The sequence below is a fragment of the Macrobrachium nipponense genome, chromosome 10 (assembly GCF_015104395.2).
Source record: "Macrobrachium nipponense isolate FS-2020 chromosome 10, ASM1510439v2, whole genome shotgun sequence".
NCBI lineage: Eukaryota > Metazoa > Arthropoda > Malacostraca > Decapoda > Palaemonidae > Macrobrachium > Macrobrachium nipponense.
In genome coordinates, this window is record NC_087204.1 from 22,823,662 (window position 1) to 22,840,214 (window position 16,553).

At 37.8% G+C, this 16,553-nt stretch overlaps 1 protein-coding gene across 2 annotated transcripts in view; it reads left to right on the forward strand.

Moving 5' to 3' along the window:
* LOC135223467 (SPARC-like) overlaps positions 1-14,270 on the forward strand; it is a 34,599-nt gene extending 20,329 nt beyond the window's left edge. The window contains exons 2-9 of one of the 2 annotated variants that reach the window (XM_064261888.1): positions 1,707-1,774; positions 2,756-2,851; positions 3,304-3,508; positions 5,594-5,712; positions 7,911-8,057; positions 9,929-10,131; positions 12,764-12,911; positions 13,379-14,270. In XM_064261888.1, the coding sequence (XP_064117958.1) occupies positions 1,709-1,774; positions 2,756-2,851; positions 3,304-3,508; positions 5,594-5,712; positions 7,911-8,057; positions 9,929-10,131; positions 12,764-12,911; positions 13,379-13,429 (1,035 nt within the window). In that variant the 5' untranslated portion in view covers positions 1,707-1,708 and the 3' untranslated portion in view covers positions 13,430-14,270. The remainder of the gene's footprint in view (positions 1-1,706; positions 1,775-2,755; positions 2,852-3,303; positions 3,509-5,593; positions 5,713-7,910; positions 8,058-9,928; positions 10,132-12,763; positions 12,912-13,378) is intronic. The other variant, XM_064261889.1, reaches the window with a different exon arrangement.
* Positions 14,271-16,553: the final 2,283 nt, after the last annotated feature.

Genomic DNA, 16,553 nt, shown 5'->3' on the forward strand with positions numbered 1-16,553 from the left:
TAAACTTTAAATGGAGGTTTCAAAGAAGTGTGTATTACGCATTGTCCACAACACACCCTACGTGCTTTTGTGGGCGCTCACTTCATAAAAACAGGATGCAAAGCATTAAGCAGTAATGAACGGCCTAATGGAAACAAAGCAACCATAGAGAGAGAGAGAGAGGATTTGACCTACTCACGTAGCTAGGCCGATGAGCCCACAAGCGAGTTAGAGAATGGCTTTCTTGTATAAGGATACTGAATAAAGGAGGGTTTAATGTTTCGTAATTATTTTCGCATAATGGGTAGCCTTATCATTCGGAACAAAGCTTACATTTCGATGGATGAAGTGTGGAAATAAGTTATCATGATAACAGAACTACAACATTCCAAGCTTTGGAATTCTATTCCTCGCGTTTTTAAGAGCTGGATCTATTGATTTCTTCAGTATTCAAACCCTACTCTATTTTCCTTCCCTAGTTATTCCGGTTTCCACCAGGCCTGGGCTAGTTTAGGACAGAGGTTTATCGATATATGCACTTCTGTTAAATCAGGTGTAATATTTTCATGTACCTTTCTGGTCTCAGTCATGGCCATACAATACGGTCCCAAAAATGTCAATCATTTAATAAGTATTCAACAACACCAGTTATCTCACGGATCTTATCTCCTCACTCTTTGTTATATAAGGAAATGAAAGCATATAAACTAAAAGAATAAAAACAACTTTGCCTGCCTCAGTAGACTCAGTACGAACCAAGCTAAGAAGAGTCTCCGGGGACTAGGATCAACTTCACACACAAAATTGGCGTCTTCGTACGGTTGTGAGAGTCGTTTTATTTTAAAGATTAATTTGCTTTTATGTAACGCCAACCAGCGGGCTTTGGGAAAGGCACCCTGTCAATATTACACAAAAGTCATGGCTGTCTGAAAAACTTTTCTCCAAGTCATTAGCTTGATAAGCATAAAGTTAAGAGTCAGTCAATACAATATTCTCCTAAGCAATAGTCCTATGGGTCTAAAGTCTTTGTCAGTCTACGAAACAGTTTTTAAAAGCAAGGGACTAATAGACTAAAGGGCATTGTCAACTTTTCTATAACTTTTTCAGAAGCAAAAGTCTGATAGGCCTACAGGTAATGTGGTTCTATAAAATGACTTTCTTCAAAGGAAAACATTATACGCATTGCATCTACAGGCAGGATTAATCTAAAAAAAAAGTATTTTTTACTAAGCAACAGATTGACAAAGCCTAAATGTGACGTCTAGCTGACAAAGCCTAAATGTAACGTCTACCTGACAAGCTGTAATGTCTACCTGCAGAACATTCGTATACCACTGCAACTTATATTGGCTACTTGGCGTATAAGGTGATGTCACTGAGCACGTTCTCTCGCATCATGGGACCAAGTAGCCGGTAAATAACAGCTGCTTGGTGCAAAGTTAGGCCACAAAACGCTGATAGATGGCAGAAAATGGATTCAAGTGACGCCATGTTGGCGAGGACTAGTGGAAAAAAAACGATTACGGACCATTAACATAACGATATAGGTCAAGATTTGTTACGCTAACAGTGATAAATGACAAGGAAATTGGTTCAGCTACTGCATATAATGCCCTTCAAAATGATTTTGCGCTGTTTAGGCTAAATTCCTATCATTTATAGTTTCATTTATCTCAAGATGTGAGAGACAGAGAGAGAGAGACTAAAGCATTTTTTTTTTGTTTCAGAGATGAAGACGTGGATACTAGTACTATTGTTGGTGGGGACATTCTGTGTCTCCTCCACTCTGGCTAAGGTAAGTTAAGATATTGAACGTAGATTTGTTGTTTCCCCGTCTATATATTTGTTCTATTTCTCTCCCTTAACCTACCAACTTCTCTTTCCTCGAGGTTTCTTTTCCTTTCTTCACTTTCCTCGTCTTTCTCTATTTACTTATTCAATTCCTTTCTTCCTTTCTTTCAACTTGCCTCTGTTACTTTATTTTTTCAAAGGAATTTCTTCTTTTCTTTCATTACCTAAGATTGCATTTTGTTCAATATTTATTATCTTCAAAGTTCCTTCCCACTTTTCTAATTTACTCTGGTAAATGGAACTAAATTGCCTGTTTCAGTGGCATTTTTTAAAAATAAAACAAGTATGTCACAAGCAAGACAGGTATTGTACCTGGAGATGTGCTTGCAGCATCTTGGTCTATATATAATCAATCATTCTGTGAGGTCATTCTGAGCAGTCTGACGTCATCAAGGATGGCTACTAGCTGAGGCTGATCTTTCATCTTGAGCCTACGTCTTCCTACCAGCACTTTCTTGTCTCTTACTATCTGCTATTTATAAGTACTCGATTGTCTGAGTTACTCTTTACACGTCTTTGCTATTTTTCAATATTTCCAAGTGCAAATATACGTATGTCTGATTTCGCTTCTGAGAAACAGTTCTCCTAGTCTCTGTAAATAGTTCTCCTAGTCTCTGTCAGTTCTGTAGACGAAAGTTGCTTTGTTCTGTTTAATTTTCTTTAAAATACAAAAAAGAAGATATCTCGAGAGACCAAAATGAATGTACTTCCAGTAGCATGAAGGAATTTTGGTCAAGCCGTAACCCCAACCATCATTTGGGTGAAGATGGGATCCTAGACCTATAACTTAGTTTAGTCTTGCACAATTCAATATCTGTTCATTCATTCATTGTCTTTTGCACTGTTTAAGTTGTCCATTTTTTCCGTTGCACCGTTTAATACCTGTTTATTCACCCTCTCTTTGCACCGTTCATTCTGCTTTCAGAGCAAAGTTACCAAGAAGGCGTACACGGAAGAACACAAGAAGCACATCGCTAACATAGAGGCCAAACTCGAGCAGCTTCGCGAGATGGAGGAGGAGGTTAGGCCTAAGGAATAAAAACAGAAAAAAAGGCGTGATCCAACAAGTGGCATTTTTTTTTAATTCATATAACTGGCTGTAGCTCATGCCAGCTTGATCTAACAATACCAGTCTTCTCATTAGACCAATAATCTTACATAGACATAAGATCTTGTTTAGATCGTAGGCTTATAATGAGCATAAGTCGTTTCTGAGGTGTACCAGTCTAAGTGATACACACATTAAAGCTCCACTTTCCACTATTACAACCATTTCAACTAATTGAGAAGGTTCTGTTTTCCTATCAAAATAAAATTTTGTTCAAATGTAATTTGACTGCAGATTGCTCGTTGATATTTTTGATTAAACAGACTGAATGCAAACAGCTTGTTAACATAATCTTTGATTCATTCTTTGCACAAATCTGCTGAATTTCATTCAAAACCGTCAGTAAAATCGACCGTTTTTTCCAGATCGAGTCGGAAATAGCTTTGGTCGAGGACGAGGAAGCGGAGATCTTGCTCGAGGAGGAGGATGGAGACGGCGCGCCGGAGGCGCAGAATTTGGTCGAGCCTGACGCAGCGAACGACGAGGACGATGATGAAGAAGAGGAGGAGGAGGAAGCAGCGGCAGGAGAAACCGAGGAAGAGGAAGAAGATGAGAGGCCGATCCCACGAGGTGAATGCATTCTCTTTCGCGCATTTTTATCAGTGTAAACTCTAAATATGACGGTTAGAGTGTAAACTGTAAATATGAAGGTAATAGTGTCTTTATCAGAGTGTAAACTGTAAATATGACGGTAATAGTGTCTTGGCATTTGAATGGGTGTATTTAATTTAATTTCTTAACCAAGATAAAGGAGAAAGAGCGTGTTTTTTTTTTTTTTTTTTTTTTTACCGAAAATCGGTAACCACCATTAGGACTCATCAGCTTTAGTACGACGAAACCATCAGACATGTCCCTCTTCCGTGGCCCCCCCCCCCCCCCCACCCCCCCCCCCCCGGCCCCCACCCCCAAACCTTCTCACATGCCAACACCTAAAGCGAGCCCTTCCATATATCCTATACTCAGACACTGTTCATCAATCCTGTAGGATAACGAAAGAATAGACATTCCCGATGGAGGTCACGTAAAAGGATAAGGAAAAAAAGTGGGTGCAGTTACGGGCCCTGAGGGTCGCCGCGAACGCCCTTTGGTAATGCCTACAGTGAACCACGTTCAGGTGGTTGATGTGGGTTAATTTATTAATGATTAATTTGTTAATTTATGTGTTTTTCTAATAACCAGCCTCCTCTATTCATTGGAAGTTTGAATTTCAAGTCAATTATTGTTATTATTCAGTAACTGAAAGCTATTCGCATGGAACGAGCCCACCAAAAGCTTCCAAAGAATATTATGGTGTTGAATATGAAGAAGCAGGCGGAAGTAAAGAGAAGTACAGAAAGAAGTGATACCACTTAAAAATGCCTAATAAATATGTAAATAGATCAAAAGTATTAAAATGCAATAAGAATAGTATTGGGGTAATAGGGTATAGAGCCCTTATGGGGGCATTTTTCCATATGAACAGTGTTCGTCCTCTTAATCATATATAATAATTATAATAATAATAGTAATAAACCCTAGGGAGACCACATTATTATTATTATTATTATTATCATTATTAAAAAAATATTTTAACCAGACCACTGAGCTGATTAACAGCACTCATAGGGCTGGCCCGAAGGATTAAAACAAAGCGTGATCCGACCTCCAGCTTACTCGGGATGCGTGCTAAAATCTACAGCCAAATAGCGCGTTGTTTCCCCAACGAAAATTAAAATAAATACGTTATATATTATTAGAAATAATTTTTATGTGCTGTTTAATATGTACATTATTTATTTTTCACATTTTTATTCTAATAAAACATAAATATCCCATTTTAACATTCTTCTATCTTTAACTCATCGCGAAACACCTTATTCAGACGATTTTAGGCTCTTCCATAGACCTTTCCTACCTCCCCCAACAACAACAACAACAGCAAAGTAGTTTGTAGGTTTACTCCCCGAGTAATTGATGAAACATGGAGCAACCAAGGTCTAAGCCCGTAGGGCTAAGCAACTGGGACTAAATGATGGAATGAATGAATAAAAAAAATTTCTAAAAAAAGTCAATATGGAAAAAGAAAAAGCCATATGCTTCCATATAATAATAATTAATAATAATAATAAACTTTATTTCGGCTCAAGGCCTTATACATGGAATATACAAAGTACAAACACTAACATACACAATCTAGATACATGAGATAGCATGATAAAAAAATGAGTAATCGGCCGAGTATCCACACAGTTGCTGAGGTAGTATAAATGATAGTAATCATAATAATGGTAATAACAGTAATAATATTGAGACTAGTGGGCACAGTTTTCCGTGTCGAAAATGATGACAATGGTTGCAGATCCACAATAATATAGCATGTGCGTATATGGTCTTTAATGGATATTAAAAGCTTTCGAACCTTGTACGAGGTTCATCTTCAGTCAAACACTGGACTGAAGATGAACCCTAGTACAAGCTTCGACAGCTTTTAATATGCATTAAAGACCATAAACTCACATGCTATATTATTGTGGACCTGCAACCATTGAAACTAGTTAAAAAAAAAAAAGCATTAAGAGTAATAATATTTGGTGAACAGATTGTATATAACTAAATTGCAGCTAGAGACCTTAGTTGGTGCCTGTGTTTATGATTTTTTTTTTTCTTCGCGGACAGGAGACCCCTGCAACGACATGTATTGCGGTGCAGGGCGTGAATGCATAATCAACGAAGAAGGGGAAGGGGAGTGCCTATGCCAGGCGGTCTGCGAGGAGGAGATAGACCCACGGAGGAAGGCAAGTGCCCGAGGCTCTTCTGCCCCAAATTTCCTTCTTTCGGGCGTAAACCCATAGATGGGTAATTCTCTCTCTCTCTCTCTCTCTCTCTCTCTCTCTCTCTCTCTCTCTCTCTCTTTTATCTTTTCTTTATTTTAAAATCGTTCATGGGTATGTACGTGTATTTATTTTCATTTTTTCTTGTGGTTGGGAGAAATATCTGATTTGGAATATTTTATTTATTTTTCGTTATTTTTTTGTATCAAGTTAAGCAGCGTAGTTGCTAGTTTTGCGATAACACTCACACACACACACACACAACACACACATATATATATATATATATATATATATATATACATACATATATATATATATTTATATATATATATATATATATATATATATATATATATATATATATATTATATATATATATTTACACATACATACAGATGCACAGACGGTGATGTAATCAGAGACTTTTCTCACTAGCATGTGTGCATGAATCGTAATTTTATTATCACTGTATTATATCAATTAATGAAACCATAAATATAAATGGCTACCTTATGTGTCGAACGGATTGATTTTCATAATTATTATTATTATTATTATTATTATTATTATTATTTATTATTATTATTATTATTAAAGCCAACTAAATACCCATATTGGCTATCTCTATCTGTCATATATATATATATATATATATATATATATATATATATATATATATATATATATATATATATATATACATATAATAAATATATATAATTATATATACAATATACATACATAATTCTTCAAAATAAAATTTCCTCTCAAAGCTTTATAAACGAATGCAGAATAAGAGAGCATAATCAAGAAACAAAATTATCTACCGTCTTGCAATTTCTTGGAACACCAAAACAAGAGCTATATAGTTAAAAGGTCAGGAGGAGAAACCAGCCCAACACTCCAAGCCAAGCTGGGAGTGTCAAGCGTTGCCACTTTGCAAGACAAAAGATGCGTAATTTCCAATTCAGGGTCTTTCTGGAGCTAGGAAATAATAGCAACAAGGCGTGAAACGACATCCAGCTTACTCGGGTAGATTGCTAAAAAAATCTACGGTCAAATAGCGCGTTGATTCACCAAAGAAAATTAAAATAAATTCGCTATATTTTATCATAAATAATTGCTCTGTACTACTTAACATGCTCATCATTCATTTTCAACATTTTCATTCTAATAAATAGATATGTTGAACAAAGCAGTCAGACATACTTCTTGGACTGTCCTGTTCTGAAGCTGAACGCTAACAGAAAAGTTCTAGCCAAATAATTAGATGAACGTCGCCGCAATTCATTCTGCTGTATTCTGAACATATTTTACCAAGGAAATAAAAAGAAACCTGAATAGTAAAGTTTTACCACAGCTGACTTAACATTTCTTGGACTGTCCTCTTCAGGAGTTGCGCGACATACGGAACAGTGCCAGCCATAATAAATAGCTAATGAACGTCGCCGTAACACATTTGAACACATTCCACTAGAGGACGAAATTATTATCAACTAAAAAATTTCCCTTCGGTTAACATATATGAAAATATATAAGTTCCGAGGTAGAGCGAATTGGATATTAAAGGATATTTGTAGCTTAATGCATGTATATGAATCAAGGTGATGTGATAAAAATTCATAATATGGCTACGTACGACATTGTCGTGGATATCGATTCTAATTATAAATACCTGAATTTGACAGTGATTTCTAGGTCGGAATCGGTATCAACTTACCCCTCACTTGTTGGCCGAGTCGGTAACGACGTCACTGACGTCTTGATTTCTCCTCTGTGCGCTGGTTCGAATCCACTAGAGGAAAAAATTATAATCAACTACAAAATTCCCCTTCAGTTAACATATGTGTCACTACATTAATTCCGAGGTAGAGCGAATTGGATATTTGAGGACAATTGTAGCTTTGAGTGGTATTATATATATATATAAATATATTATATATATATATAATATATATATATATATATATATATATATATCTATATATATTCATACACGTTTACACCACTGTGGATTTCCTCACCACCTGAGTGACTTGTACTATTATGAGACTTGTGTGAAATAATAATAATTTTCATTTATTTATCCAGTTACTCATTTAGTTATATACTCAGTTACTCATCTGTTCCTTGTGTTAATTCCTTTCCGTTGCCAACAGGTTTGCAGCAACCTGAACGAGACCTGGGTCTCAGACTGCGAACTTTACCGCCAGCGCTGCTTGTGCGAGGACGAAGAACCTGCTTGCACCAAGGAGGCATATGCTCACATGCACATCGACTACTACGGAGAATGCCAGGAATTCAGGGTAAGAGAGTCTCTCTCTCTCTCTCTCTCTCTCTCAGGCTAACTGACTTCAGGTTAGGTTTGTATGATTTGTTTGTGTGGTGTTTTTACGTTGCACGGAACCAGTGATTATTCAGCAACGGGACCAACGGCTTGACGTGACTTCCGAACCACGTCGAGAGTGAACTTCTATCACCAGAAATACACATCTCTCACACACCTCAATGGAATGCCCGAGAATCGAACTCACGGACACTGAGGTGGCAGGCCAAGACCATATCGATCACGCTACTGGGGAGCTACTTCAGGTTAGGCATCGTGTCACAATTCAAGATGGGAGCAAACTGTTGATAAGATGGTACCAATCTGAACCGATTGGATCGGATTATAGAACAGAGGCCAGTGGCCAAGCGCTTGGACCTGTGAGGTCATTCAGCGGTGAAAGGGAAAGTGACAGTAAAAAGGTATGAAAGGTGTAACAGGAGGAAAACCTTAAAGCAGCAGCACCGTGAAACAATTGTTAGGGTGATAAGTCAGATGGAAGTAAGTGAATATGAACGGAGGTACAGTAAAGTGAATGAATGAGGCTGCAGCTAGGGGCCGAAGGGACACTGCAAACAACCTTAAGTAATGCCTACGGTGCACCACGGGATGTGCACTAACGGCACTACCACCTACGGTACAATTTGAACTAAAGAAAACGTCAGGAGATGGGGATAACTAGTAGAAGTTCAGGTATGGTAAAACTGAAGACTAGTACCGCGCCCTGATTCTCGCCAGTCGCCTATCGGAACAATTACCACCTTCTCTTTATGTTGTTCATGTTTATGCCTTTTATTTTATTTATGTTTACGATACTTACTGTCTATTTGTTCATGTTTTTATGGTCACACACAAGGGGCTGGTAACAAACACGGCGCCCTTTTTGCACGTAAACTAATAGTTACCGAAGCAGAGGGGCGCGGTAGTGGTCTTCAGTTTGACCCTTTCTTTGAGTACTGAAGATTCGTCCCCTGCAATGACAAACTGTAACATATCCATATCAGCAGGGATGGCCCGACTGGGGAATTTGGGTGTGGGGTTACCCCTTTCAATGTTTTTTTTTTGAGTTGGTAAAAAAATGGACAGTATTTGTTGTTTAAAAACACTCCTGTATAGTGTGTGTACACATGTACTAAGAAATTAAAAACTGATACATAGACACACGCGCACGTATACATACAAACGCATCCATGAGCCTATACAAACTTAGCTATGTGGAGTTAGTAAAAATATACAAACAAACATATCAGTTTATATATATATATATATATATATATATATATATATATATATATATATATATATTATATCAGGCAGTCCCCGGGTTACGACGGTCTCGGCTTACGACGTTCCGAGGTTATGACACTTTTCAATTATATTCATCAGAAATTATTTCCAGGGTTACGACGCATGCTCCAGAGTTACTACGCCTACAAACACTGATCTGGCAGATGAAATATGACACCAAAAATGCAAAATAATCAATATTTAGTTTTTTTTATGAAAAATGCAATAAGAATGCAGTTTACATAGTTTTGAATGCACCCACAGCATTAAAAGTAAGGTTCTCTTAGGATTTTTGACGATGTTCCGGCTTACGACGATTTTTGGCTTACGACAAGTCTCAAGAATGGAACCCCCATCATAACCCGGGGACTGCCTGTATATATATACACACATACATACATATATAGGGTTTGTATATATAACATTACCTCGTAACTAGTTCAACTTGATCAAAATTGTCTTTATACACTGCCCCCCCCTCTCAATCATATGGTCCTCAATCCATCCCTCCATGTCAAGACCTTAATATAATGGCAAGGTCTCTCACCCGCTGACCATTTGCAGGACTGCCAGGAATCTGAGTTGGAGGACTTCCCGAGAAGGATGAAGGAGTGGCTCTTCAGCATCATGCGTGACATGGCCGACCGCAAGTCCTTGAGCGAGCACTACCTGGCCCTCGAGCAGGAAGCCGAGGAGGACTCCAACAAGCAGTGGACTAACGCAGTCGTGTGGAAGTGGTGTGACCTGGATTCTTATCCCCGTGACAGGTAAGCCTTTTTTCGTCTTCCTAACTGCAACAAGTTTGAAACATGTCCCATATACCTATAAGTGTACGCATTAAGCTACAAATGTCCTTTAATCTAATTCGCTCTACCTCGGAATTGATATATCTTATGTGTGGTCTAGAGCGCTTCACTGTGCATCAAGAATTCTTGATTCTATGGTTCGCGCCCATGAGAGACCCCATGAGCTTCCGAATCTATTATCGACTAAAAAATTCCCCTTAGGTTAACATATATGAAGATATATTATTTCCGAGGTAGAGCAAATTAGATATTAAAGGACATTTGTAACTTAATGCATATATATGAATCACGGTAATGTGATATGACTCATATATATGTGTGTATATACATATAAACTTCTGACTCACCACAGGACCGAGCCCCAGTATTTCGAGTGAGAGTCCAGGGCATTAGCAATTCGGGCACAAAGGTCATACAACGAGTTGGAAACTGAGTACTTACGTATCCAAGGTTCTTCCCGGACAGGTGACTAAGTCCTAACATACCAGCAAATTTTACTCAACTCCACCGGCCCATCAGTGCTCGTATTGGTAACATTTAATTCGACTTACCCCTTCCACTGTGAGATACTGTGGAAATGAACACATGGGAATGTGTTTCACAGAAACACATTACTGACTCACCACGGAACCGAACCCCGGTCTTTTGAGTGGGAGTCCAGGGCATTAGCAATTCGAGCACAAAAATCATATATTAGTACAATTATAAAGCAAGTAAAGTAAGGCACAAAAGCAAAGCAGAATTGAAGTCATACATTCTGAAACTGAAAAGGTGTTTGTGTTCATGAAACTGGCCATGAAAATGTGAGAGAGGTGCTAAAGTTGATTTGATGCCTCTCAATGAGCCAAAAGAATGGTGAAACCTTACAGCCCATTAAGAGTTAACTGGAATGTGAAACAGAATACTTGTGTGAGAGTTAAATTCACAGTGTATTTGAATAAACTTTGCAGAATTTAAGTGATGTAAAAAAATATATATTTTTACTTTGTTCACCCAAGATACCAAGCACAGCATTTCAACAAAAGAGGTGGCGTTGGAGGAAGTTCCATGATCAACTCTAGCACGTATAAGAGATTAAGTGTGAGAAGATAGAAATTGGGTGAACAGTATGATGGTGAAATTTGTAGAAAGTACTTCAAACCAATTTGAAGTCTTTTCTTATACAAAACTAAAGAAACTGACCCCAAAGGACGCCAAACACACATGGAGAGATCAGCTCTTACCCCAAATAGAACTTGTATTTGCCTCCTTTTGCTGTATTTATGAGTATTCAGATTGTCATAAATACAGTGAGGATTCTAACCAGGGGATCGTAGTAGATTAAGATGACTTTATTAGTATAAATAAGGTGCATGAGACAATTGACCCACAATCCTAGAATCACTGGTCTGTGAGCAAGATGTTGAAGAAGGTGGACAGCTAGATAGGAAGGGAACAGACAAAACTGCAGAGAGTAATGCAAAAAAATGTTTGTGACAAAGTCTTGTACTGAAAAACGTGTCAGTGACAAAGTCTTGTACTAAAAAAAAATGTTTGTGACAAAGTCTTGTGACAGAAGGTATACTACAAAAATAGTCATATTGCCTACAATGTGCTATTCAGAATCTTTTCTTTATGTGTAACAGTATTTAACAAAAGACTTTTCCATAAAATCATAGCACTTGTAATGAAACTTAATTTTACTTATCGGTCACTGTAAACTTAACTACTGTACTGTACTGTACTGTACTGTACTGTACTGTACTGTCCTATGCTAATGACATCAAGTTACCCATTGCATTCATACATGCGTCTAGGCAATAAATTCAACAATCTCTATAACAGTCCATTTCCACCATTACTGTATACTGTTTTGGAATTCAGAGGAATTCAGTGGTTGAAGATTCATGTATACGTCATAGATGACAGTTTTTTACAGAGTTCCTTCGACCCACAGATGCACTTATTTCTGTCTTTTACTTTGCGTCCGATCCCTTAGGGGTCTTCCTAACTGGCTGGCCAATATCTTTAGCTTTACCGTGCTTTCTTTTACCAGTTTTTTTAAAAAAAGAAACAGTCCATTAGGAAAGCCTTGGGAGTCTGGAAGTGGAACACAGTGTCCCCTTACATCACTCTATAATAATAATAATAACAGATTTGACTCATTTTCGTTTGTTCCTACGGGGATACAAACGCTTCGCCTTTCATATGTGGAGTCCTCCTGCTGCGCATGCGCTGAACAGCTCTGTACTGACTGAGAAGAAAGAAGTATATCTTAGTTTTACCAGACCACTGAGCTCATTAACAGCTCTCCTAGGGCTGGCCCAAAGGATTAGATATTTTTACGTAACTAGGAACCAGTTGGTTACCTAGCAAACAGGACCTACAGTTTACTGTGGGATCCGAACCATATTATATCGAGAAATAAATTTCTATCACCAGAAATAAATTCCTGTGGTTCCGCGTTGGCCGAGCCGAGAATCGAACTTCGGACCACCGGATTGGTAGCCGACCGCGAAATCGACTCGTCCAACGTGGAACTACTGTACCGACTGAGAAAAAGCAAAGAATGACTCAGGTAGGCCTAGGTCTAACTTCTGTAACTTTCTTGCAGGTCCGTTTCTCGTCACGAACTCTTCCCCATCCGAGCCCCTCTCATGTCCATGGAGCACTGCATCGGGACGTTCTTGGATTCTTGCGACCCCAACGACGACCACTACGTCAGCTTGAAGGAATGGGCTGCTTGCACCAAGCTCTCTGTGGTGAGTGCTTTGCTCGTGCCACAAGCAGTGGTCAAATGTCAAACCTATTTTTGGACTTAGCATAATTTTCTTTAAATCTTTTTTTGTGGCTTTCAATATCTGATTCATTGATTTTCATAATTCTCTGTTTCTGTTTTGTTCTGCAAACACAAATCCCACAAAAAGATATTTAACAATCAAGGAAAACTTGGCTAATATTACAAAAAATGAGTTTATATTATTCTTTTGAAGTCTCTGGTTTTCAAGGTACCTACGTATATTTACAATGGCTAAGATATCCCACTGACTGAAAACCATATATTTTGCAGGTGATGAATAGCAATTTTGAAATACAGTGGTTTTAATAGTTTAAACACACAAAAAGCTCTTTTCCTCTTGGAGTTTGTTTTTCATTAGTTTCATTTGTTTTAAGTGTTATTAGTCTTACTTTCAGATTCTCTCACTAATCTTCCGCAAATACTTTTCAGAATGACACAACCAAGTTGGAAGACCTGTGTGAGGGCATCCGTGATAATTAAGGGCACTGTCGTGAGCCTGAGAGCTGTTTTAAATGGGAGCCTTTCTATTTTATTCAGTAATAAGTAAAGAACAATATTCTTGTAACTGTCTGATGTTTAGTGAGCAAAGTTTTGCGTATTCTTTCTTATGAATATAGTTTTAGGCTTAAAGCAGTTCCCGAGTTAGTTATGAGGGACTGCAAAGAGATTCACCTGAGGAAATGTGGCTCCAGTGTTTCTATCATTACTGAAGCTGTTTTTGCCAAGTACCAAGCCAGATATTTTTGTAAATAATATATACATAATCTTTTTATATACTGTAAGTTGATCCAGGCATTTCCCAAGACAAAATAACAGTGTAAGATCAAAACGTTTTGGGATTTTTGAAATGAGAAAAATGGCCTACTACTTTCATATTTTGACAGGAAGTTGTCTTAAAAAGGACTGAGAGTAAGAGTGTCTTAGTTTGGCTTCTATTTTCAATGAAATGATCTAAGTTGCATCAATGTATTTAGACTCTTCAACTGAGACAACGTAATAGGAAGAGTTGTCACAAAATCTACAGGAGGATCGAGGGTTCAATGTGCCACGAACATAGAAACATGTTCAGCTAATCATCATGACAAATTGGGATAGGTTACTCCCCCCTTAACCACACTGCCAAGAGCTTTATATATTTTTTATTTTGTAGTTTTAATTTGTATAGTCTAACCTGTAATCATGATTCCTATGGTGCTTTTCATTTGTCTGTGATTCTTCGAAAGTTTGTGTTTTAGCTTGAAAATTTTTAGAAGTTGTGTTCGGCTCCTTGTAAAATCTAATGTCAAAGATCAGTAAAAAGCTGTAGCCTTTTCTTACAGAAGCTCTTCAATTCAACCTGAAAGACACTGAACAAAAAGAGCGTGACAATATCCACTATTGAAAGGATGACCCTTCGTTTTTATTGAAAATGGAATCAAATCAAATAGAATACAGAATTTAAGCCAAAGGGCAAGCGCTGGGACGTATGAGGTCAGTAAGAAGGTTTGAAAGTTGTAACAGAAGGAAAAGCTCGAAGCTGCACTAGAAAACAATTGTTAGAGAGGGTGGAAAGTCAGATGGAAGAAAGAGAATAAGAACGGAGTTACAGTAAAGGGAATGAAAGAGAGTTCCAGCTAAGGGTAGAAGGGACGCTGCAAAGATCCTTAAATACTGCCTACAGCGCACCACGGGAGGTAAACTAAAGGCACTAACCTTCCCCCCCTCCCCCCGGGTAAAATGGAATTGAAGGGGACCACTAAGGTCCAATGAAGTGATTATGGTTATTCCTTGATCCCATCAGGAGGAAAAAAAAAGTCTGATATCCTCCAGAAGAAAGATAAAATATATGGATGCAAAATACTTCAAGACCTATCCAATATTCAAGTTTTGCAGAAAAAAATGCTTGTCAGTCTCACTGCCAACAACAATGGAAAGTGTATTGATATTTTTTTTTCTCTTTTATTTAAAAAAATACTCTAAAGGTCATTTTACAATGCAATACATATAAAATATATGTAATTTATGTACATAATCAACAAATATACTTATATTTTTCATAGCTCAACATACTTCAATTTACTATGTATATACAAACATATACCCATACCCATACACTATATATACATACTCATTTCACATACATATATATCTGTATATACTAAAAATTTAAGTAACTACGTTTAATTTGCAGCAGGTCTGTGCATAATAGTTCTTTGGAGAAATGGTTCTGAACCATAGGTCACTTAAGGTAAGGAAAATTCATATTACAATCGGTTGGGAAAACAATATAATATAAGTCATTAATAGAGATAATTCTGTCTATGAGACTTGTGCCCTGTCTTTCAATGGTGCTGTTGGAGTCACAGGTAAAAATATAGTACTCTAAACAGCAAGATATGTATCCAAGTAAAAGATGCTCCGAAGTTTCTTCGGCGCAGTCGAGTTTTCTGAACAGCGTATATTGCTGCGTGAAACTTTCAGCTGTGACCCATGAAACTTTCAGCCAGTGTTGTTGGCTATTATGACTAACTTTAACCTTGAATAAACATAAAAACTACTGAGGCTAGAGGGCTGCAATTTGGTATATTGGATGACAGGATGGTGGGTGATCAACAGGGCAATTTGCAGCCCTCTAGCCACGGGAGTTGTTAAGATCTGAGATAAATAGCCATCTCAATTGTTTTCTTTTGCAGAAAGCTAAAAAGCCCTGCAACGATTGGTGGTATAGTTTTGTTCAATGCGTGTGGGTATATGATAGTTGCCACCTCTTCTTCACTTCATGGGAGAATGAAAAAAGAAGAAGAATCAGATTTAGCGTTCATGCCAATGCCAGGGTTTGCCAGATCACGGTTTTGGGCACTCGGGTTACCTCAGAGGAAATCGTGCCCAAGACAGCATAGGGAACAGACCCAGCTGACATTTTAATGAATGACCATAAATTAGTTTAACAAGACCATCAATAGACATTTCAGGCCTAACGCGGCATTTTGGCAAAAGATTTTTCAATGAGAGGTGAAAAGTGCCTTAAAAAAAAAAAGTGGTACATGCATAAGAAGGTATCAAAAGAAACGTGAAAAATAAATAGTAGAGCATTTACATAATATTTCTGAATGCAGTACCCAAAAAATTAACGTCTCTTTCAGGGAAGACTTATCAAAAACGCATTTTTTATGTATTTTCTTAGTAAAAGATTAATTTTCTCTTGATTCTCTTGCTATAACGTGAGCTGAGTTGACGCCACAGTTCGTTTTAACTGTTTAGGGAGAAGACTGAAATGAAGGTCTCATCAAAATGATGGTTGAAATCAGTACAACAGAAGTGACTTGTCAAAATACCAAGCTTTCGTTTTCAGTTAACAGCCATTCTGGGAAAGATGAAGGTGGGTTCGATCTCTGCTGCAGAAAATGGAGTTGTCGGTCATACCTTCTGTGACTATTCCATCTTTTCCCACGGGTTCAGTCAGTAGGCAAAGAGAGAAAACGAATTTGGACATGACTCAGAGGACCTGCAGTGTTGATTACTCTCGTGTTTGCTGATCCTCCCTACAACGTCGATTCGTCATCTATCGTTAATCGGGCTAAAGAGACTTCCCAAATAAGAGAACGAACGAAAACAAAAGAGAATC